The following is a 21,545-nucleotide window of genomic DNA, read 5'->3' on the forward strand; positions in this document are numbered from 1 at the left end:
AGAACCCAAGCATTGTACCTATGGGTAGGGGGTGGTCATAGTTTACATGTTCTTTTCTCCGTTTTAAAGACTTTAGTTAAGTATTCTCTACAGTCAGCATGGGGCTTGAACTTACAGCCCCAAATCAAGAGGTGCACACTCCCCCAACCAAGCCATCCAGGCACCCTGACATTTTATTTTCTTGTTCTCTTAAAGATGGTAACCCATGAGATATTAACAATTTCCGATGTCAGACTCAAGTTACTCACAAATCCCTGCCCTCAGCGTTAGCAGCAGTAGGTTGCCTTGACTCTCCCAGTTTCAGAATCTGGTTTTTCTACTTCACAAGATGGTGTTTCTACTTGGCTTGGTGGAGTGTGGATTTTCCCAGTCCCACTGATCTCTCTGCCTTCAAATCCTGGAATCTATAACCAGGTCCTGATTTTCTAAGGAAGCATGAAGAAACAGTAATTGTGTTAGATACTTGTTTCTCAGGATTATTGAGTGTCTATAGAAACTGGCTACATTCAGGAGAGCCCTTCTCAAACGTGACAACGTTTTCTGTTTCTAAAGTTCCCGCCTCCCCCAAAGAACCTACTTTGACTTTGGCACTCTATTCTTTCATCTTACACCAAATCATTAGATCTCTTTCCTTACGTTCTGCCTGCAGAGAAGGCATCTGTCAGCCTTCAGGCCCTCACACCAGCACACATTTGTAATCATTGGCGGTGGATTATAAGCCTTCGAGCTCATAGGGTTGGTGTTAGAAAACGTGCTTTTAATGGCATCCACCTCCCCTGCTTTGGACAGTGCCATTTAGCCGAGGTCAAGGTTTAATTGCAGAGCAAGTGATTGGTGTCAGTACCCTGCAGTCCCTGAACTTGGAATACCCTGGGGCGGACCCCACTTGGTGACAAATTCTAAACTTTGCGTTGGCTCATGTTTGTAACTTTTCTTCTATAGTGAGGAGTTCACAGGGGAAGGAATGTCCTAGGAAACTTGGCTTAAAAAAAAAAAAAAAAAAGACACCAGATAGGGTAGTTGGGCCTTGGCCAAAACTTATTGACCCGAAAAAGGAGGAGTAGCAGAGAACTTCCCCGTCATCCTTTTTGTTTGTTGGGCTCATGATGAGAGACACTCCCTTCCCCCCCCCACCCACCCCATGCCCCTGACCCACTTCTCCTTCTCCCGTGTTATCTAACCTGCCCTGACAGACCTAGGCAGGTGCTCCATAGTCTACATGGAGGCTCCGTCCCTCCCCGAGAGTCCAGGCTTCTGGTGTGACTGACATATCTGTCTGGGAAGTGGGAGAAAGGCCAGAACCCAAGGCTGTTACCCCTGCTTCCCACACCCAGTGGGTAATAAGAGTGGCGTCACGGGGATGACACCAAAGCATTATTAGTGGCCTCTGGCAGATAGAAATAGCAAAGCTGGAGGGGCAACCTGAAAACTGGCCGGGATGGGAGAGTTGGCCCCACAGATGAAGACTCAATCTTGGGAAGATACTGAGCTGGGAGCAACTGGACAGGGAAAGATGGCAGAGAGGCACCAGTTACTCTCTCACGTGAGTTATCCTCCGGATCCCTCCATCCAGCACCCACCCCTCACCTTTCCTCGGGGAAGCGAGGGCAGGACACCCTAAGGGTGCAGGTCCGGTGCCCCCGGGAACACACAGGTCTGAGTGTGCAGAGCCCCTCTCCATGCTGGTCTGGGCGATGTTTATAAGGGGGCCCAGTGGCTTGGGGCTGGAAGCCTCCTTGTGACTATGGAGGGGATAGGGCTGCTGGCCCCCGCCGAGGGAATTCCCTGCGGGCTGTCCCTCAGGTTCTTGTCCCAACCCCTCCCCCGCACCCCTCTCACACCTGCTTCGACCCCAAGCAGATCAGATGTGGCAATGGGGGGGGTCATGTGACGGAGAGATGGCTATAAATAGCTGGGGGTGGGCATGCTGCCCCAGACGCCTTGGGGACAGGCAAGAGGACGGGCTTAAGGAGCTGTACTGGGGGAGGCCCCGGGGCGAGCAGGCCAAGGCCTGGCCCGGGGAAGGAACATGGAGCGGTCGGAGTCCCAGCGGCGTGGGGGGGAGCAAAGCTGGTGGGGTAGTGCCCCCCAGTACCAGTATATGCCTTTTGAGCACTGCACCAGCTACGGACTACCCTCCGAAAATGGGGCCCTTCAGCACAGGCTCCGGAGGGACGCGGGCCCCCGTCCCAACACCCGCCCCACACAGGTAAAGTCCAAGGGGGAGGGGGTGGTGGAATCCGGGGGACAGTTGTGTGACGGCTGGGGGTGGGGGAATGAGGAATCAGGTGAAAGCGGGAGAAGTGTTGTGTTAACTTTAAAAAGTACATGGTGATGTGTTCAAAATACGAAAATCCTTCAAAGGGCTGAGCTCAGCTAAGCATGCATTTATAGAGATCCCATCCCCTTTTTTTATATAACCCTGACTAACAGGACACCCGAATCCTAGGGGGGAAAGGCATAGCCACACAGGCTTGACTAGCCCGTGCTTACATAACCTGCCCAGAGTGGTTGGCGTGGGAGCCCACACCTCTGTGTGAAGCTGCCTCTTACTCCCTCACCCCCACGCAGACACCACCAGCTCTCTCCCTGCTGACCCTCTGCAGTGCGCGCACAAATAAACGCTTCTGCACAAGGCAGAAGAAAGGTGCTGGGGTAAGTGGAGAAAACGAACTGGATTGCAGATCAGTGATCAAAGGTACACCAGGGTCAAAATGAGCAGAAGAACCGCAGCCTAACTTTTGGGTGGGAAGGTGGATCAGGTAGGAGCCCATCAGGTTGCAGGTGCCCCGCCCCGGGGAGGTAGAGGTGTGCGTGCCTAGTGAGCTCACTGCGGGCGTCTGGATGGGTGGGCTGTGGACATCTAGCACGGAAAAGGGGACTGACGGCACAACTATGAAGGAAAGCTTGCGAGGTTGCCGCAGATAAACAGGCAGGTGATCCGTGAGGAAGTGTGTGTGCACGTGTTTTAGCTAAAGATGGCGGGGAGGGGTGGGTGATGAGGGGATGCAGACAGGGCAGGGAACCAAGGGGTGGCTGTGCAGGTGATGTCAGCACTGGGGGACGAGAGGATCCACGCAGCAGTTGGCATCATCCCGGAGATGGAGATGGTTACTAAGGGCACCCCTGGGGAATCAGTGGGGGCGGGGACACAAAGTCAGGAGAGATGGGAATGGTGAGTGTGGGGAGAGGGGCTTCCCAGAGAAGGTGGGGCCTGGCCTGGCCTTGCAACACCAGACGGGATTGGACAGAAAGGCCCCTCCTCAGGGCCCTGCTCCTCTCACCGGTCACCACATGCCACCACATGCCTCCGTGGGCGAGTGAAATGCCGTCAAGGTGCGGCGACAAAGTAGCAGGAAGCTTCCTGATGGAGAAGAATGGTAAATTAATTTCAGAAGTAGAGCTGGCCTGAAAGTAAAGAAGAGAGGTTTGGACTTAAGTTTTTCTTTGTTTCATTTTTATTATGGAAAATTCCAAACTTAAAAAATAGACCCGTGTAATGAACCCCCAAATGCCCCTTACCCAGCTTTCAACAATCACCGATATTGTGTCTACACTGCTTCACCTCTCCTTCCCATTCCCAGCCTCACCCCTACACACCCGTGAATCCCAGCATCCCCCTCACACTTGAGCTGTCCCTCCCTTCCCCGAGCTCTGCTCTGATGCGGTGCCTCGCCCTGAACCACCCGGCACAGATTTGGCTCTCTCAGGTGTTTCCCAGCCAGGGTTTGGTCTGGAGCACCCCCTTCCTCACCTCCACACCCCCTTCCTTGCCTCCACCAGCCTGAGGCCCCAGACAGCTGAAACAGCAGGTGGAGGGACATGCACTGAGCCACAGGGGGAGTGTCTGCTCTCTGGGGCCAGGTAGCGCAGGGAGGGACACACTGTCTCGCTCAGTCACCCATCTCATCCCAGAAGACAGAACAGCCATGAGCTGGGCAAAGAGTGTGCTCCCGTCCAGAACTGGGGCGTAAACTCTGCTGCTCATATTGTGAAATCAGATCTCTCCCCCCCAGGCTCTCCCAGAACTGGCAACACGACCTGGCCTGACCCTGGCCCCAGAGGACGGAGCTAGTGAAGGGGGGGAGGACAGACCAAAAGCAGTGAGAGCCCTTGCTCCCCTTGCCCCAAACACACGTGTTCTCCATGGGGATGAGAGCAGAGGGCTCCCAGATCTGAGGGGCGCCGCTCTGTCCTCTCCCCGTAGTGTGAGCGTCTAGTAATCCTGCCATGGGAAGTCCCTTACCAGGTCTGCTTCCTGTTTGTGCACATGAGCACAGGGAGGTGAGGCGGGTGGGCTTCCTCCGAACTTGAGAGAGCATCTGAGGGGCCTCAAGAGAGGCCAGACACACCAAGGCAAAGAGAAACCAAGAGTCCCCTGCTAGTCTGTCCTTGCTGGTCCACGTCAGGATTCCTAGGAGGGACGCCAGGCAGAGAAGGGGGGTCTGGGATAGTAGGGAGAGGCTGACACACAGTAAGCTGGGTCACACATAAAACACCTGATTGACACGGATGCCCCGTCTTAGCAGAGTTCCTGTGTCTCCACTTTAGAGTAGAAGCTGGCCTCCTTGCCATCCATCAAGATGAGGACAGAGATGGGGTGAGGATGGGTACAGGGGTAAAGGCGTCCAGAGTGGGAGCGTGTAGATGGAGCACCGAGGGCAGGGACCACCACAAAGTGACCCTACGTGAGGCTCTCAACGCCCAGGAATTTAAAAAGCTGTTTGTTTCCCCTGTGGGTCTGGGTGCTTCCCTCCGTCTATTCCTTCAGACTCCAACAAAACAGACGTTTCCCATTCCCCCCGTGTCCAGATTTATGGCCATCACAAACAGCAGCCCCCGCACAAGGAGCAGGGCATGGGGATGCCCCCGAAGACGGGCTCCAGTGACAGCCTGGACAGCAAGGATGAGGATCACTCTTCTAAATGTCAAGGTGACGGGGACTAAGGAATAAAGGGATCTGGAATGGAAGGAGGCGCAGGGATTAGGAGAACTGGGACATCCCCACCGCCTGTAGCTCACTCTCTGCCCTCCCCTCACCCACACCCAAGTCCCCCTCCAAGCAGTAGGGAAAGGCATCTCTCTCTGCCTCCTCTCACCCTGCCTGGCTCCCTCTTCTCCCTCCCAGCCACCCCCAGGAAAGGAGAGTTAGAAAGAACTCAGGTATCCCATGGGCAAACCCAGTGAATGAGGTGCAGAGATAGACAAGACCCCAGGGGCCCAGCTCCTCCGCTCCTGTCCTCAATCACAGCCCGGAGCAGTGACCGGTTAGCCGCTCTTTTTGTCTTTCCCTCTTCCCAGACTGTATGCGCCGCCTGGGACACATGGTAAGAAGGAAATTAGGAGAAGACTGGATCTTTCTGGTGCTCCTGGGACTGCTTATGGCTCTGGTTAGCTGGAGCATGGATTATGTCAGTGCCAAAAGCCTTCAGGGTAGGTTTAACCTGGTCCTTTACCCTCAGCCTCTCTTCGCACAGCGGTTCCTAGAGTTTCTAGAGTTCCTGCCTAGGATAAGCTGGGCGTGTTTGGGGGAGAGGGGGGCGCTGCACAGAGGAGGTCTGGCCCAGGAGAAGACCAGACCCGGACCCAGATCCACTTCTGCCCCTTCAGCTGCTGCCATACAACCTGTGGGTGCCCCTCTAATAGGGTGACCAGCTCATCCCCATTTCCCCAGGGCTTTTCTGGTTTGGGCACTGACCACCCTGAGTCCCAGGCACCCTCCCCCCACCCCAGGTTCTGGGCAAACTGGGGCAGCCTGCAGTCCCAGCACTCAGAAGTGGGGTTCGCAGATTCTACCTCCTACAAGTGGTGGGAACTTGGACAGGTCACGGCACCTCCCACAACTCGGGCTCCCTTGTGTCCAGTGAGAACAATACCGTGTGGTGAGGTCAGACGGGATGGCCAGGCCGTGAGGACGCTCCTTGCACACTGTGATGTGCTGCACCGTGGGGGTGCGGTGACATCCCGCCACTCTGGGACTGAGCTCAGGCACGTGTCTCTGCAGCCTACAAGTGGACCTATTACCAGATGCAGCCCAGCCTGCCTCTGCAGTACCTGGTCTGGGTCACCTTCCCGCTAACTCTCATCCTCTTCAGCGCCCTCTTTTGCCACCTCATCTCTCCCCAGGCCGTTGGTGAGAACCTCCCCCCTCCATCCGCTCACCACCCTACCCCTGTCGTGTCATCAGTGTTATCTCTTTAGCCTGTAGACCCTTCCAGTGCCCTTCCTCCCTCGCTCAGCCCCTCAACCCGACTGACGGCCCTTTCCCCTGTCTTGCCATCGTCTCCCCACCCACGCCCATCACCACGTCCACCTGTCTGGATGTTTGTCTCCCTTTTAACCTCTAGCTGGAAGCGGCACATAATCACTCTTTGAACCTTTTAGGCTCCGGGATCCCTGAGATGAAGACAATACTCCGTGGGGTCATCCTGAAGGAATATCTCACCGTCAAGGCCTTTGTGGCCAAGGTTGTGGCCCTGACTGCAGGGCTGGGCAGTGGCATTCCTGTGGGGAAGGAGGTAAGTCCACTGGTGCTCCGGCAGAGGGCAGCACTGAGCCCGGAGGGAGCTCTGGGAGCCTGAGACCAGGGGCGCTGGGAGAGCCCGCGCCAGGGTACGTTAGGGAGGGGAAATACTAGGGAAGGTCCTAGTCCTGGAGTAGAATAACAGAAGTCTGAGCCGGTAGGGCCTTAGAGCAGTCTCCCAGACTGGGCCCTGTTGACATTTTGGGTCGGGTAATTCTTGGTTCTGGGGGGCTGCCCTGTGCATTGTGGAAGGTTTAGCAGATCCCTGGCCTCTACCTCCTAGATGTTGGTAGCGCCCCCTAGTTTCAAGAATCAGAATGCCTCCAGATACTGGCAAATTTCCCTGGGGGGTGGGGAGAGGGATCTCGCCGGGTGGAGGACCACTGCCTTGGAGGCACTTCGGACCAGTTTCCTTGTTTTAATATTACGGAAGCTGAACCCCAGAGAGAGGCTGTGTTTTTTCAAGGTTATACTCACGTGCATTCTTGCCCGGCCACAATCGGGAATCCACACGGCAGCCAGAGTCTTTTCAAAATGGAATCAGTACTGGCAGAACCTCTGCTTAAGAACTTCTAATGGCTTTCCAGTCTTCTAAAAATCAAGTACAAACGTCTCTCTGGGGCCTAGGAGACCTGTGCTGATCTGGCTTCTTTCTGTCTGGTCTTCTGCTCTCCCAAGCTTCCCTTGTTCACTGCGTTTGGGTGACAGGGTCTTCCTGTCCCTCAATCGCACAAGCTGTTCCCGTCCCAGGACCCAGCGTGGAGCGTTCTTCCTCCTGACACCCACGTGGCTCACTGCCTCATTTCAGTGGAGACACTACTCAATTGTGGCCGTCCCCGAGTGCCTTCTCTAAACCCACATCACACCCTAGTGTGTCTGCCTCTCTCTATCCCCTCACCCTTTCTCATTTTCCCCACCTGTAGCCTGATTGAAATGCTGGTCCATCTCCCCCCCCCCCCTCACCCCCCACCCCCTTCCCCTCTGGAATGAAGTTCAGGAGGGCAGATCCTCTGTCGTGGTCACTGCCGCATTTGTGGCACCCAGCTCAGTGCCTGGAGCCATAAAGCTTGTCCAGTGAAGGACGCACAGCCTCCTGTCTGGACCCCTGCTGCTGACCCCTCACCTCCCTCTCTCTCCCAGGGCCCATTTGTGCACATAGCCAGCATCTGTGCTGCTGTCCTCAGCAAGTTCATGTCAATGTTCTGCGGGGTATATGAGGTAAGGTTGAGAAAGAAAATGAGGGATGGGCTGTGTGTGCTTAGGGCGTCGGGAGGGCTGCCTTTGCTCTGGGCTGGCCATGATGCTGAAATGGGGCGTCGCGCTAACCCACGCTCCTTTATTCTACACACACACCGCGCCCCGGCCCCGCCCCCCCCCGCCACGTACCCCAGCCTTTTCCCGGCCGCCCTTCTCGATCTGCTCCCGGGCTCCTCCAGGCCTGCAGGCCCACCAGCTCCCATGCTGCCCCTCGTCAGTGCCCCCCCCCCCCACGCCCCCACGCCCCCACCCCCTTGCCCCATCCAAGCTCCGCCCTTGCCTCCTGTACCCACCCTGTCCCTCTGTTTTCCTGGTCCTCCCCACCCCATCTCTCACAAGCACTGCTGCTGGCCCTAGCCCTCCACCCTCCTCGTCCTGCGTGCTTCTCTGTTGCAGACCGTGTCTGGGCGGCTTGATCTCCTGGTGCCGGCCTGTGCGGTGGGCGTGGGATGCTGCTTTGCAGCCCCTATCGGAGGCAAGTCCCACTTCCTCCCTACCCCGGAGCACGACCTGGAAGGGGGTTTGAGTGGCTGCCTAAGCTTTGGGGTGGAGAGGGTGCTCGCTGAAGGGACTGGTGGGTGGGCATTCAAGGAGTGACCCCGGATCGCAGCCCCTGGGTTCCAGGCACCTACGCTTTTCCACCAAAGGGCTATGTGTTCTTTCGCGGCTGGCGGCTGTTTTATGCAGGCTTTTATTGGTACGGTCTGTCTGAAGTCCTCTGTTTCTCTTCCTATTGACACTTCTTGCCCGGGTTGTCCCCATCTCCAGCCCCTCTCTGATGATCATTTATTGGCTTACCTGCCTTGCATATATTTACCTTTTATTTCTAAGTTTGGCTTGCCCTATGAGGTCACTTCCTGTTTGCCAAACTAACTGAGTATCTCTTGACCTGGGAATCACTGGGGAGATGGGACCACTGTGAGTCTCTGTGACTTAAGCCTCTCTTTCTGCCTTATTCCCCACCCTTGCCTGTTCTCCGTTCCTCTCTGCTCCCCTTCCCTGCCCCACCCCCCATCTCTCTGTCTGTCTGTCTCTCTCCCCTAGTAGCAGCCATACTATTACACTGACATGCTGACTGTGGGCTGTGCTGTGGGAGTTGGCTGTTGTTTTGGGACACCACTTGGAGGCAAGTGATTTACCCCCTCCTACATCAGTCCACTGCCTGGCCCTGCTCCCCAAGTGCGATACTGCCAGTTAAAACCAAAGTATGACAAGAACAGCAAACTTTAGTGAGCATTTACCATGTGCAGGTGATGTTCTAAGCACCTTACTCCTGCTAAAAACTGTATGAGACCGACAGCACAGAGGAGAGGGAGGAGAAAACTGATCACAGAGAGGGTAAGTGACTTGAGCAAGGCCAGCCCATTAGCAAGAGGTAGAGCGGGGAATGAAAACCAAGGCAGTCCCCCCAGTCCCCCTACTTGTAACCAATAAAGCCTGTCAAAATTGTTGGACACCTTTGCCCTCCACTTATTACGTCCTCTAACAGGGGACCTTATGTAGTGTGTTCTCCACGGGAGAGCTTCCATTGTGCGTGTTATCAAGGACACGGGGGTCTAGGTGTGGTTATTCAGACTAATGGTCAGCTTTAACGAGGGCTGCGGACAGGAATTAAAAGCACCTTTGCTCCCTGACAGCAACATAAACCTGAGATTAGTTCTCCCCGCACATGAAAGGCAAAGGGCAGCTTTTCAGACTGTTTTCTTTGTCCTGGGTCACTAACAAGTGGGCACGGACAGAGAAAGCAGCCATGTTTACTTAGTGGTGAGTCCGTTGTAACAAGATTAACACAGGAGGGACTACATGAATCATTCATTCATTGGATTCATTGGTGATAAAAAGGGCACCGAGTTGACACTGGGGAAACAAAATTGCCGGAAAAGCATATGCTCCTTAAACGTTAGAGGTAGCTTTTCAATTATGAAAATGTAATCAGTCCCTTCATAGAGGAGTGCGCAGGTAACTCCCACGTCTCAGCTCAGGAATGACTTACGAGTAAGCGTTCAGAGGGAGCAGAAAGTGTGTCATACCCGTTTGTCCTGATGCTGTGCCCAGCGTAAGATCAGCTAGCATCCTGTCTGTACTTCTGGTGTCAGCTCTTGTCATTAAAGTCACCAGTCTCCACGAGTGAGGGGTGTATTTGAGTTTCTGTACACACTTCAGTGCGTTTGAATTTCTGTACACGTTAGACATTCACACTTAACATTTGTACCCACTTTCACCTTTACTTTCTCTTTTTGCCTTACAAATCCAGAAGGTCTGAAAAGCATTTTCAGACAGGTGGGCTTTTTAATTTTTTTTTTTTTTAATCAGCCAGATTATTTTAAAATGAAGAGAATGTGTATTTTTTGCATAAAACTGGAATGTCGAGGATGAACGAGGAAGGTTTCTCTTGGTCCAGTGTAGAATATAGGGAAGGTGGTAAGGGAGCGACAGGTAAAACATGGCTCTTGACCCGAGAAAAGGTTCAGTACTGAAAAATTAAGATGCAATTTTCAGGGGGCGCCTGGGTGGCTCAGTCAGTTGAGCATCCGGCTCTTGATTTCAGCTCAGGTCATGATCCCAGGGTCTTGGAATCAAGCCCAGCATTGGGTTCTGTGCTGAGCATGGAACCTGATTGAGATCCTCTCTCCCTTTCTCTGCCCCTCCCCCACTTGCGCACGAATGCACACACTCTTTCTCAAATTTTTTAAAAATTAAAAAAATAAATACCCTGGAAGGTAGGCTTATTTGATTATTTTTCTTTTTTTAAGAACATAGAGTAATTCTGAAAGAAAACATTAGTAAAACGATAATTTATTCATTATATAGCCAACTCTTAATTCCTTACACTGATGAAAGAAATCTGCTTCAACAACCTGCTAAAACGACAAACATCTTTTTGCTTCTACCGTGTGCCCTCTGTGCTGTGTGCCCTCTGGGTGTGCTGGATCCCATACTCCCAGGGGCTCACAGCTGACGGGGTGGATGGGCAGATAAACCCATCATCATAGCCCACCCAAAGAAGTGTCTTGATGACAGTTTGGGCAAAGTGCAAGGAAGACAATGAGGACAGGGTACTTTGGACAGAAGAGACAGCATTGCAAAGTCAAGATCTGGGGGCTGTAATCACAGTAGATGAGAGCATTGTTAAGAGAAACAGGAACAGGAAGTGAGTCTGCACAGGGAAACCATGAAGGAAGGAAATCATGAATCGTGAAGGTCCAAATGTGTTTTACAGAACATGGTTCTCCATGGCATTAATAGAGGTAACATGTGAAAAGTGTTCCAAGGTCAAATAAGTTGGAAAAACACTGTGTTAAACAGCTAGTTCTTTAAACTGGAAGAGTTATCGGAATGTTGGATATGCTGGCATGCTTTGTGAATATGCAAAATGTGGCTCCAGTATAGCATTTCCCACAGAATCCCTTCTGCAAGGAACTTCTCATAAGACTCAAAGGACCTCACAGATCGGGCTTTTGGAAATGCTGTCACGGGGGAAGGGGAGCCATGGAAGAATTCTGTACAAGGAAGGGAGTGACGCACGACAAGCCCGGCACATCCATCCAGTCCCTCCAGCAGATGCGTGCAGAGTTGGACCAGCCTGTGGATTAACAGGATTAAGTCTAAGATTAAGAAGAAGGCTATTGTCAAAGCCCTGATGCCAGATGATGAGAGACTGGACAGAGGAAGAAGAGAGAAGAGGATGATACATATGGATGATAGAAAGTAAAATTGATGTGTCCTGGAGGTTGATTTTATGTGAGGCTATAAAGGATGAGACAGAAAGAGGAATCTGGGCCAACTCCCAAAGTTTATTCCAAGGAAAATTGGGTGGACAGCGGTGCTGGTCAGCAAGACAAGGAATATGGGACGTGAAACGGGTCTGGAGGAGTTGATCCATTTTACTTTACATCTATTGAGTTTGAAGATCCAGTGGCATAGCCGAGTGATACCGACCAGACAGCTGGACTGTTGAGTCTGAAGTCCAGGAACTGAGCTGAACACATGGCTTTGCTAACAAGTAGCCTGTCGGTGGCAGTTGAAGCCATGAAATCGAGAAAGTGTGTCTGTGAGTAGCAAGAGCAGGAGACCAAGGTCAAGGCCCTGGCTTGGGCAGGGGCAAAGGAGCCAGAGGGGGAGAACAGGGAACATCCAGGGGGGCAGAAGAGAGCTGTACCACGGAACAAAAACCAGAGAGTTTCCAGAAGCTGTTTGTGTTTTTAATGCTTTGTTTGCTCTTAGCGGCCCATTTTCTGCTTGGCTCAGACTAATAGTAAAATCAGTTCTCATTCCTGAGTATAGAGTGACAGACTGCTGGGGAAAGCATTCCCAGAACCACATCATAGGAAAGAAAATCTAGCCCAGGGTTTCAAAATATGGTCGTAAAATATTCATAAGTTGGATAGCTTACACCCCAACAAATCAAAGCTGACTTTGTTTTATTACTGGTAAAGAAAAGGAGAGAGACTTCCTCCACCTGCTCCCCACACTGTGTCAAATCCTCCTTTCAGCCCGAGGAGACAGCAGCCTTACCGGCCGTGATTTGAGGAGCAGGGGCAGAAAGGGTGGCTGGCAGCTCCAGCTGCCCCAAATTCCCCCTTCCCTCGCTCCGCTCTCTGAAATTTCACCCGTTCTGTTCTCTCTTGTTCTCTCTCCTCCCCTTCCTCTCCCGTTCACCCATAGAACAGACAGAAAGCCCCGACGATGTGTCAGGCATTGTATTAGGTGGTGGTTTCCAAGGAACTTTTGATCCTAGGGGGAACTCAGAGATGGAAACACATAACAAGTGCTCAAACAGTCCAAAATTCTGAGACAGTCAGCTGTTTCCACCTGACGAGGGGCACCTGGAATGCCTTCCCAGAGAAGGTGACTTTTGAGCTGACCCCTAGGGACCCTCACCCAAAATGCTGCAGCTACTCTGTGAGGGAGTAACCGGCAGGCCACTATCCTCTTGGCGCAAGTAACTTACTCAACTATTGACTGTCACCTGTGAAACAGAGCGGGGCAGTCCCGGAGGAGTCCAGAGTTGTGACTTTGCATGTAGAACAGGGAGAAAAACATTGACTCGGACGGAAGCTGCTACCTGAGGGGTCTCAGGCCAGCAACCGTTCACCGTGGGGGGAAAGGAGGAGACGCACCTTATCTGGTTCCTGGTTGCTCTTGGGCCCAGGCCCCTCCTCCACTCATCTAGTTACATGCTGCATTTTTCTGGTTTCTCTTCCTCATTTTCCATAAAGATGAGGCTTAGCTAGCTACTTCTTCTTGCCATCAATTTTTATCCTGCATCTAATCAAAGTCCACTCCCGTATTCTTAATACGTTCAAAGGTTATTTTCCTTGCTGTCTCTTGAATCTCGCTTTTAGGCCCTCATTAGCGTTCCTCACTTTGTCCCTCCCTCTGCTTGCTATCGGTCTGTGTATCGACCTCCTCATTTTCCACTCCAGCATCTGCTTAGAAACAGTGCTATATAGGCCTTTTAATTAGCTTTCCTTCTGCCCCACTCACCTTTCTGAAACAAATTGTTTTTGACTCCTAGCCTCTTGGTTTTTCCCCTTGTTTTTGTTATTTTATGTCAAGTTTTTAATGTTAACTTTTTTTTTTTAATTTGAGAGAGAGCACGCACAGGGGAGAGGGGGAGAGGGAGAGAGAGAGAGAGAGAGAGAGAGAATATTAAGCTGGCTCTGCACTCAACGTGCATGCACAGGGCTCAATCTCATGACCCGGGATCATGGCCTGAGCCAGAATCAAGAGTCAGACACTCAGCCGACTGAGCTGCCCAGGCGCCCCTAATATTAATTTTTAAACACTTTGATGAATCCTCTTCTTTTCTTGGAATATTGATTATTGTCAGCTCTCATGAAGGCTTCTCATGTTCATTTTTCTTATTTGTTCCTTATAAAGTTGCCTCAAGGTATGTGGTACCTGGGAGGAGGGGGTAGAGATTGGAGGGAATGTGAAGGAGAGTTCCCATGGGTCCTGAGCTCTGCCTCACAGCTCTGCTGAGCACCCGCTCTGGAAATGTTTTCTCCCGTAACTTCCCTGCAGAAACTTTGCAACAACCCTTAAGTCCCTGTGGCTGACAATCGTGAATCCCACCCAACCCTACTTTCTAAGGGAGAGAGAGGGTGGGACCACCTGACCCCCTCGGTCTGTGGGTTGAGGACCACACTCCCCATCCCCCACCCCGAGCTCCTCTCTGTATCTTACTGGACCACATCCCCGGCCTGCAAACAACCGCCAGCGTGGGCAGGTGTATGTTTTAGAGCGTGAGGTTCCAGGAGACCATTACTTCCCACTGCTGCTTCCCCTCGTGATTCAGGTTTCAGCAAAAGCACCTCGGGGCCACAGGGTGGGGGCTGGGGGAGAGCCTCTTACTCTGTCTGGCCCTGACCACCCCCACGCCCCTGCAGGAGTGCTGTTCAGCATCGAGGTCACCTCTACCTACTTTGCCGTGCGGAACTACTGGCGAGGATTCTTTGCGGCCACGTTCAGTGCCTTTGTTTTCCGCGTGCTGGCCGTGTGGAACAAGGATGCCGGTAACAGGGAAAGAGGGAGGCTGGTAATGGGGCGTGTAGGGAAGCTCCTTAGGGCGGTTTAGAAAAGGAATGGATGGCATTATTTCGGAAGTGGGCCCGAGGATATAGAGCAAAGATATAGGTCCTGGATCACGGAGTAGAAGGGCAGTGTTCGGCCATAAAAACTGGAAATTCAGTGGAAGAGGTGACATTGGCCTCGGAGGAAGGAAGGAATTGACCCTCGGCTGATGACCCTGGCTTCCCCTCGGGTCTCTGTGGCGCTCCCACCATGCCTTTCCATCCCGTAGTCACCATCACCGCCCTCTTCAGAACCAATTTCCGAATGGATTTCCCCTTTGACCTGCAGGAACTCCCAGCCTTTGCCATCATCGGGTCAGTGGAGTGCCCTGGGAGTGGTTAGCTGGGGGTGGGGGCAGGGCAGGGTGCGGCTTTGGGCTGGGAGGGCCTCAAGCTGAAAGCCTGGGGGCAGGCGTGGGTGAGTGTGAGTTGCTGGGGGAGGGTGGGCGCCTGGTATTTGTTTCCCTGCCACAGCCAGGTCTGGGATGAGGGTTCCATTGCTGTACGACTTGCGCCCTCAGGATTTGCTGTGGGTTCCTGGGAGCTGTATTTGTGTATCTGCACCGCCAAGTCATGCTTGGTGTCCGAAGGCACAAGGCCCTCAGCCGGTTTCTGGCGAAGCAGTGAGTCACTGCCCTTCTGTGTCCTACCCATTTACTTTCTGCTTTCTCCACGAGCCCCTCCCTTTTAATCTTTCTCAAAGGCTGTAAATGCCAATACATGACTTGCGATAAAATATAGGAGCCCTGATATTCCACATAGAGAGAGAACACGGTGTGGTTTGCCCGTTAAAGATTGCTTTTTGGTGGCAAGAACATTCTGTGTTTCAAGAGCTGAGGATGGGATGCCTGGGTGGCTCAGTGGACTGAGCATCTGACTCTTGGTTTCAGCTCAGGTCATGATCTCACAGTTCGTGGGCTCTCTCTCCTCTCTCTCTCTCTCCCTCCCCCCACCCCACCCCTCTCCCTCACTCACTTTCTCTCTCTCCTAAAAAAATAAAATAAAAACAAAGAGCTAAGTCTGCAGTGGGCTACTAGGACCCAGCTAGCCAGCTCAATGTGACATCCACTGTGGCTAACTTGGAGGGGCTTAAATCTGTGTCTTTTTCAGTCGCCTGCTGTATCCCGGAATCGTCACCTTTGTCATCGCTTCATTCACTTTTCCACCAGGAATGGGTCAATTCATGGCTGGAGAGGTCAGCTCCAAAGAGTCTGGGGAGGGAGGTGGGCATCAGGTCACTGAGCTGGGACTAAGCCAGGGCAGGGCCACAGCACAGACATCCCTCCAGCTTCTGAGCACAAGTACTTTTACCCAAGTGTAGAATCTCTCCCCAAGAACAGACAAGAGAGACCCTTGAAAAATGAGACGAGAGAATCCACTTGTATATTTGTTTGTTTTTTGGGAGAGAGAGAGGGAGGGGCAGAGAGAAGGAGAGATAGAATCCCAAGCAGGCTCCACGCTGACAGCAGAAAGCCCGATGCAGGGCTCGAACTCATGAACCATGAGATCATAACCTGAGCTGAAGTCGGATGCTTAACCGACTGAGCTACCCGGGAAACCCCAGGAGAATCAGTTCTGTACAAAGTGCTAGCACCAAACATCCTTGGAGACCTGCCCCCTTTTGCTTCTTCCTCTCACAGCTGATGCCTCGTGAAGCCATCAGTACCCTCTTTGACAACAACACGTGGGTAAAGCATGTGGGTGACCCTGCAAGCCTGGGCCAGTCGGCTGTGTGGATCCATCCACAAGTCAACGTCGTCATCATCATCCTCCTCTTCTTTATCATGAAGGTACCCCTTCCTGCACTCCTGACCCCCTAAGCTTCTGTCTGTTTTCAACCTGGAACCCATGGTTTGCATAGGGTAGAAAAGAGTAAACTTCATGTGGACCTAAAAACAAGTAGCTGGAAACCATAGCACAGGTAAGCTGCCCATCTATAGGAGTGAGCCAGTGTCTATTCATGTCAACTTAGTGATGTTGCCATCATTACCATAAGCCTGCTAAAAGTTCCACTTGCTAAGTGCTTAAGATGTCACAGCAGCCTGGTAAACAAGGACAAGACGGGGTTGAGCAGTATAGATGACTGTGGGAACACCTAAGATAAGCTAACCAAATCCCACCACATATTAGATAATTGTATACTTCATTCTCCATGTGTCTGATTATCCATTTTTGGATGATTTGCATATCCATTTTCCCCCTGTCTAGTGGGTAATCTCTTTTCTAGAATTGCAAAAGAGATAAAATATTTAAATCAATTTTATTAGTGACTGTATGTAATTTTTATACATGGTATTGTTCCCTAGTTAGGTAGCAAGGCCATGAGGATTTTACCACTCTCAAGCCTTTTTCTCCTACTTTCAGTTAGGAAACCACAACTGGTCTCTTACATCCGTTCTCTTCCATGTCTGCCCATCAAGGACCATGTATTCCTAAGCTTCTCAGTCACCGCCTTATACAAAGATATTTTTATTTCCACCCCTAGTTGTGACATCTCTTCTGGCTGCTGCTTGCCTTTCTTTTTTCTCTTTTGATGATTGCCTTATTACTGACGGTGCGTGTTGCCTGTATGTTCCAAGATTTCCTCTGTATATTAGGGTTCTCAAGTAAAAGACTGTCCACACTGAACCTTCATGCTTTTGAATACCTTGCTATTAACTTATTCGTGATAATTTTTGTGAATCTATATTTTCGCAGGATATGAGTCACTAAGTTATATATGCTTATGGTTGAAAAAAATGTCTTTGTTTTTTGCTGCTCCTTTAATGTACTTGCCAAGGATCCCATGATTAAAGATACCAGGTGCTTGACGCACCAGGTTCCAATTCTGTGACTTACATTCTCAGGATTTGCTCTGGGTTTCTGGAAGCTGTATCTGTGCATGTTCTTTCCCATTCCACTCCATGTGGGTTCAGTGGGTCAACAGCTTCCATATTTTGCACACCTACTTTATTAATTAGGTCTGTTGTTGTTCCTTCAAAAGATTTGATATTTTTATTGTAAAAGTAGTCTCGCTGTCTTGTTAGGGATTTGACTTTTGGACTTCCAGTACAGCATTCATCTTCTCTCACTTATAAATCCCAGCTTCCTGTAAGTAACCGAGGCCAAGTTTTGATAGCATCTCAGAATTTATTGTTCAAGGAAAATAATATAGACTGAGCTGTATGGTAACTTTGGGATCATATATACTTTTTTTAAAATTTTATTCAAATGCAAGTTAGTTAAAGTAGTGTAATAATGGTTCCAGGAGTAGAATTTAGTATAACACCCAGTACTCATCCCAACAAGGGCCCTCCTTAATACCCATCACCCATTTAGTGCATCCCCCCACCCAAGCCCCGCCTCCCATCAACCCTCAATTCGTTTTTTGTACTTAGAAGTTTCTTATGGTTTGCCTCCCTCTCTGTTGTTTTTTTTTTTTTAATTTTTTTTAATGTTTATTCATTTTTGACAGAGAGAGGGAGACAGAACGTGAGTGGGGGAGGGGCAGAGAGAGAGAGAGGGAGATCCAGAATCCGAAGCAGGCTCCAGGCCCCAAGCTATCAGCATAGAACCCGACGCGGGGCTCAAACCCATGAACTGTGAGATCATGACCTGAGCCGAATTTAGACGCTTAACCGACTGAGCCACCCAGGCACCCCTCTCTGTTTTCATCTTATTTTTCTTTCCCTTTCCTCTATGTTCATCTGTTCTGTTTCTTAAATTGCACATATGAGTGAAATCATATGATATTTATCTTTCTCTGACTTATTTCGCTTAGCATAATTCATTCTAATTCTATCAGTGTTGCTGCAAATTGCAAGATTTCATTCTTTTTGATAGCCAAGTACTATTCCATTGTGTATATATACCACATCTTTTTTATCCATTCTTCAGTCGATGGACATTTAGGCTGTTTCTATAATTTGGCTGTTGTTGATAGGATCATATATACTTTTAAAATGTCAAGGTTTTGGGGCGCCTGGGTGACTCAGTCAGTTGAGCATTTGACTCTTGATTTCAGCTCAGGTCATGAGCTCATGGTCATGGGATTGAGCCCCACGTCAGGCTCTGTGCTAGCTGTGGAGCCTGTCTAGGATTCTCTCTCTCCCTCTGCCCCTCTCCCTTGCTTGCATGCACCCTCTCTCTCTCTAAAATTAAAAAAAAAACAAAAACAAAAAAAACCAACTTTTTTTTTTAACAGGAGAACAAATCTACATCTTTATTTATTTACTTTTCAGTTAGTTTAAATCCTTGAGGGGTACAACGTCACACAGATTCTGTGGCCAATGGCTTTAGTAGGAAGGTTGCTTTGGAATTTGGCACGAACCATGCCACTGTTTCCTGGAGCATGAGTTACTTTTCCTGAGTATTCTGGTTTTGTTCGGTTTGCCACCAGGAGTCACTGTGTTGTTCTTTGCCTTGTACACAGAAGCACATCTCTTGCCTAGATAGAATTCAGTTTCATCTCGAGCATAAACACCTTCAATTTTAAGAAGAGCTGTGTGTTCCCTGGTTCTGGAGACCCCGCTTATAGCCAGCAAAAATGGCTTTGGACTACAGCCTTCCAGACATACTTGTCATTTTCAGGAGTCCTGTTCCCAGCAGGCCTCCACAGGTTCCAAGATAGTAGAAGGAGCAAAATAATAATAATAATAATAAAAAAATAAAAAAATAATTAAAAGAAAATGTCAAGCTTTTGAAAAGTTTTGAAGAAACAAAATACTGTATATTTTTCAACATTTCCCCTACACCTCACTTCACCTCATCTCAGATTCCCAAGTATATATCTGGATTCAACTTCACAGATTAAAGTTTATTCTAAGAAGCCTAATTGGATTATATAGCAGGACTCAACTGTATGTCACTATTATTAATTTCTCACTGAATTACATCCTTGATAATGTGTATATCATAAGCATGTCAGGGGGAGAAACTCATATACTTCCTGGGCTATGTTTCAAGCCCCACAGTATGTAGCAGGCCTGTGCTATTCTATAATATTTATACACATAAAACCACTCACTGCTATAAATCTGATATTGTCTGATTGATTATCATTGCTTCCAGCATTTTCACTGTTCTGCTATTGGACACATACACATCCCTTTATTCTGAAGTGTAGGTAATGGTCTCTCTGTCTTAAAAATAAATTTAAAAAAATGTTTTTAAAAAGGGTGCCTGAGTGGCTCAGTTGGTTGAGTGTCCAACTTCAGCTCAGGTCATGATCTCACAGTTCGTGAGGTCGAGCCTCACGTAGGGTGTGCTGACAGCTCAGAGCCTGGAGCCTGCTTCAGATTCTGTGTCTCACTCTCTCTCTCTGCCCCATCCCCACTCATGCTCTGTCTCTCTCTGTCTTAAAAAAAAAATTTGGGGCGCCTGGGTGGCTCAGTCGGTTGGGCGTCCGACTTCGGCTCAGGTCATGATCTTGCGGTCCGTAAGTTCGAGCCCCGCGTCGGGCTCTGGGCTGATGGCTCAGAGCCTGGAGCCTGCTTCGGATTCTGTGTCTCCCTCTCTCTCTGCCCCTCCCCCGTTCATGCTCTGTCTCTCTCTGTCTCAAAAATAAATAAACATTAAAAATTAAAAAAAAAAAATTTAAAGTGTAGGTAGTAGGTTACCTATACACACACACATATATATATACACATACATACATACATACATACATACATACATACACAGGCAGTATCCATACAGGTAGATAAGGTTCTCAGCTAATGATGAAAGGAACTTCTGTATTCCTCAGTCTTAAGACATAGAAAGTATCACCATGCTGTAAGTCACCAGCTCCCACAATGGGTATGAATATTACAACTTCTCAGTTTCCCTTTTTAAGAGTCCAACATCATTACCTAGTATCACTGTTCAGCATAGCCCAGGGTTCAGTAGAATTCTTCATAGCACTCCTTCTTGTGGAGGGTCTAAATAAAGTGACATCTGTCATAACGGGTGTCTAGTTTCCCAGTTCTCTAGAACTGGGTGTTTAAATTCTTGGGAGTTATTTGTGTTCCACATTACTTACATTGCTTCTGGATCCTTCCTTTCATGTGCTAATAGCTCAGAAAGTTTGCTAACCTCATATGTCATTCTTTGTGCTACAGGGCTTGATCACTTCCATGTCCTCTGATCCTCATCTGTTCTTACACATATCTTGGGGGATAATCCAAACTTTGTCCTCTGAATTCAGCCCTATTATCCACGTATTATCTGTATTACTGGAGCGTTCAGGTAAACCCAAGCCAACAAAATTCTATATGGCTTTCATGTGCTTATTCCAAAAAGATGGCACAGAATAGTTCAAAGGGTCTCCAATTGTCATATGTCAGAATCACTTATGAAGGTTAAACTAGAAGGGTCTAGAACTCCATGTCCAGACAGACTGACATGGTGTCTGGTCATCTGCAGTTTCAACCAGTTTACCAGCGAACATTTCTGTTGGGTGTTGCAGCAAATATTAGCTCTGAGAAGCCTTTTCTGTTTTGTATGGACACTATTTGCACAGACACTTGCATGGACCAAGCAAACTCTCTTCTTTCTTTCCTTCCTCCCTCCTTCCCTCCCTCCCTAGTGACCTACCTACATCTGACTTGCATTTATGAGCACCATGCCAGTGCTGAGAGCAGGCAGAGAAGAGGCATGCGGTTGCTTTCTACTCAAGGAGTTCTTAGTTTATATCTCTTCACTTGACTTTGCAGTTCTCAACTGTTTTACCCACTCATATTCTGACCTGAAGAAGTATGTATGCATTTTGCATCAACTCAGAGCTTCTGGAAAGAAACCTTCCCAGAGTTTTTGTCATGGCTCTTGACACCAGCCCTGTCTCAATGGAATCTTTTTTTTTTTTTAATTTTTATTTATTTTCAGAGAGAGAGAGACAGAGAATGAACGAGGGATGGGCAGAGAGAGAGGGAGATAGAGAATCCCAAGCAGGCTCTGTGCTGTCAGACACAGGGCTCGAACTCACAGGCCGTGAGATCACGACCTAAACTTAACCGACCGAGTCACCCAGGCACTCCTCAAGGGAATCTTTCTAAGGTTCAGAATATTAAGAAATTTATTTCTTACCAGCTTACAGTAAATTTGCATAGGTTTTTAATTGTAAATGTTTCATCCTGTCAATTTGTTTGGACTTAGCTGCTACCATCTTTCACCAAATTAGTTTGAGATCCTTTTGTAAGATTAGCTGACGTATTTTGGAAGTGATACGTAAA

The 21,545-nt window shown here is 49.6% G+C and overlaps 1 protein-coding gene and 1 pseudogene across 3 annotated transcripts in view; one reads left to right on the plus strand and one right to left on the minus strand.

Annotated features, from left to right (window-relative positions):
* The first annotated feature begins 1,208 nt into the window (after window positions 1–1,208).
* The window catches only part of CLCN1 (chloride voltage-gated channel 1), a 34,235-nt gene continuing 13,898 nt past the window's right edge, over window positions 1,209–21,545 (plus strand). Inside the window, exons 1-12 of one of the 3 annotated variants that reach the window (XM_042926907.1) lie at window positions 1,209–1,543; window positions 4,813–4,933; window positions 5,302–5,433; window positions 6,005–6,133; window positions 6,385–6,518; window positions 7,664–7,741; window positions 8,177–8,255; window positions 14,173–14,298; window positions 14,586–14,670; window positions 14,877–14,978; window positions 15,466–15,550; window positions 15,996–16,145. In XM_042926907.1, coding sequence (XP_042782841.1) covers window positions 1,439–1,543; window positions 4,813–4,933; window positions 5,302–5,433; window positions 6,005–6,133; window positions 6,385–6,518; window positions 7,664–7,741; window positions 8,177–8,255; window positions 14,173–14,298; window positions 14,586–14,670; window positions 14,877–14,978; window positions 15,466–15,550; window positions 15,996–16,145 — 1,326 coding nt within the window. In that variant the 5' untranslated portion in view covers window positions 1,209–1,438. Of the gene's footprint in view, window positions 1,544–1,943; window positions 2,210–4,812; window positions 4,934–5,301; window positions 5,434–6,004; window positions 6,134–6,384; window positions 6,519–7,663; window positions 7,742–8,176; window positions 8,256–8,827; window positions 8,907–14,172; window positions 14,299–14,585; window positions 14,671–14,876; window positions 14,979–15,465; window positions 15,551–15,995; window positions 16,146–21,545 lie in introns of those variants that run through there. The other 2 variants (XM_042926906.1, XM_042926908.1) reach the window with 2 other exon arrangements.
* On the minus strand, window positions 18,581–18,909 carry LOC122212944 (annotated as a pseudogene).

This window comes from Panthera leo, chromosome A2, assembly GCF_018350215.1.
Source record: "Panthera leo isolate Ple1 chromosome A2, P.leo_Ple1_pat1.1, whole genome shotgun sequence".
In the NCBI taxonomy this organism is placed as follows: Eukaryota; Metazoa; Chordata; class Mammalia; order Carnivora; family Felidae; genus Panthera; species Panthera leo.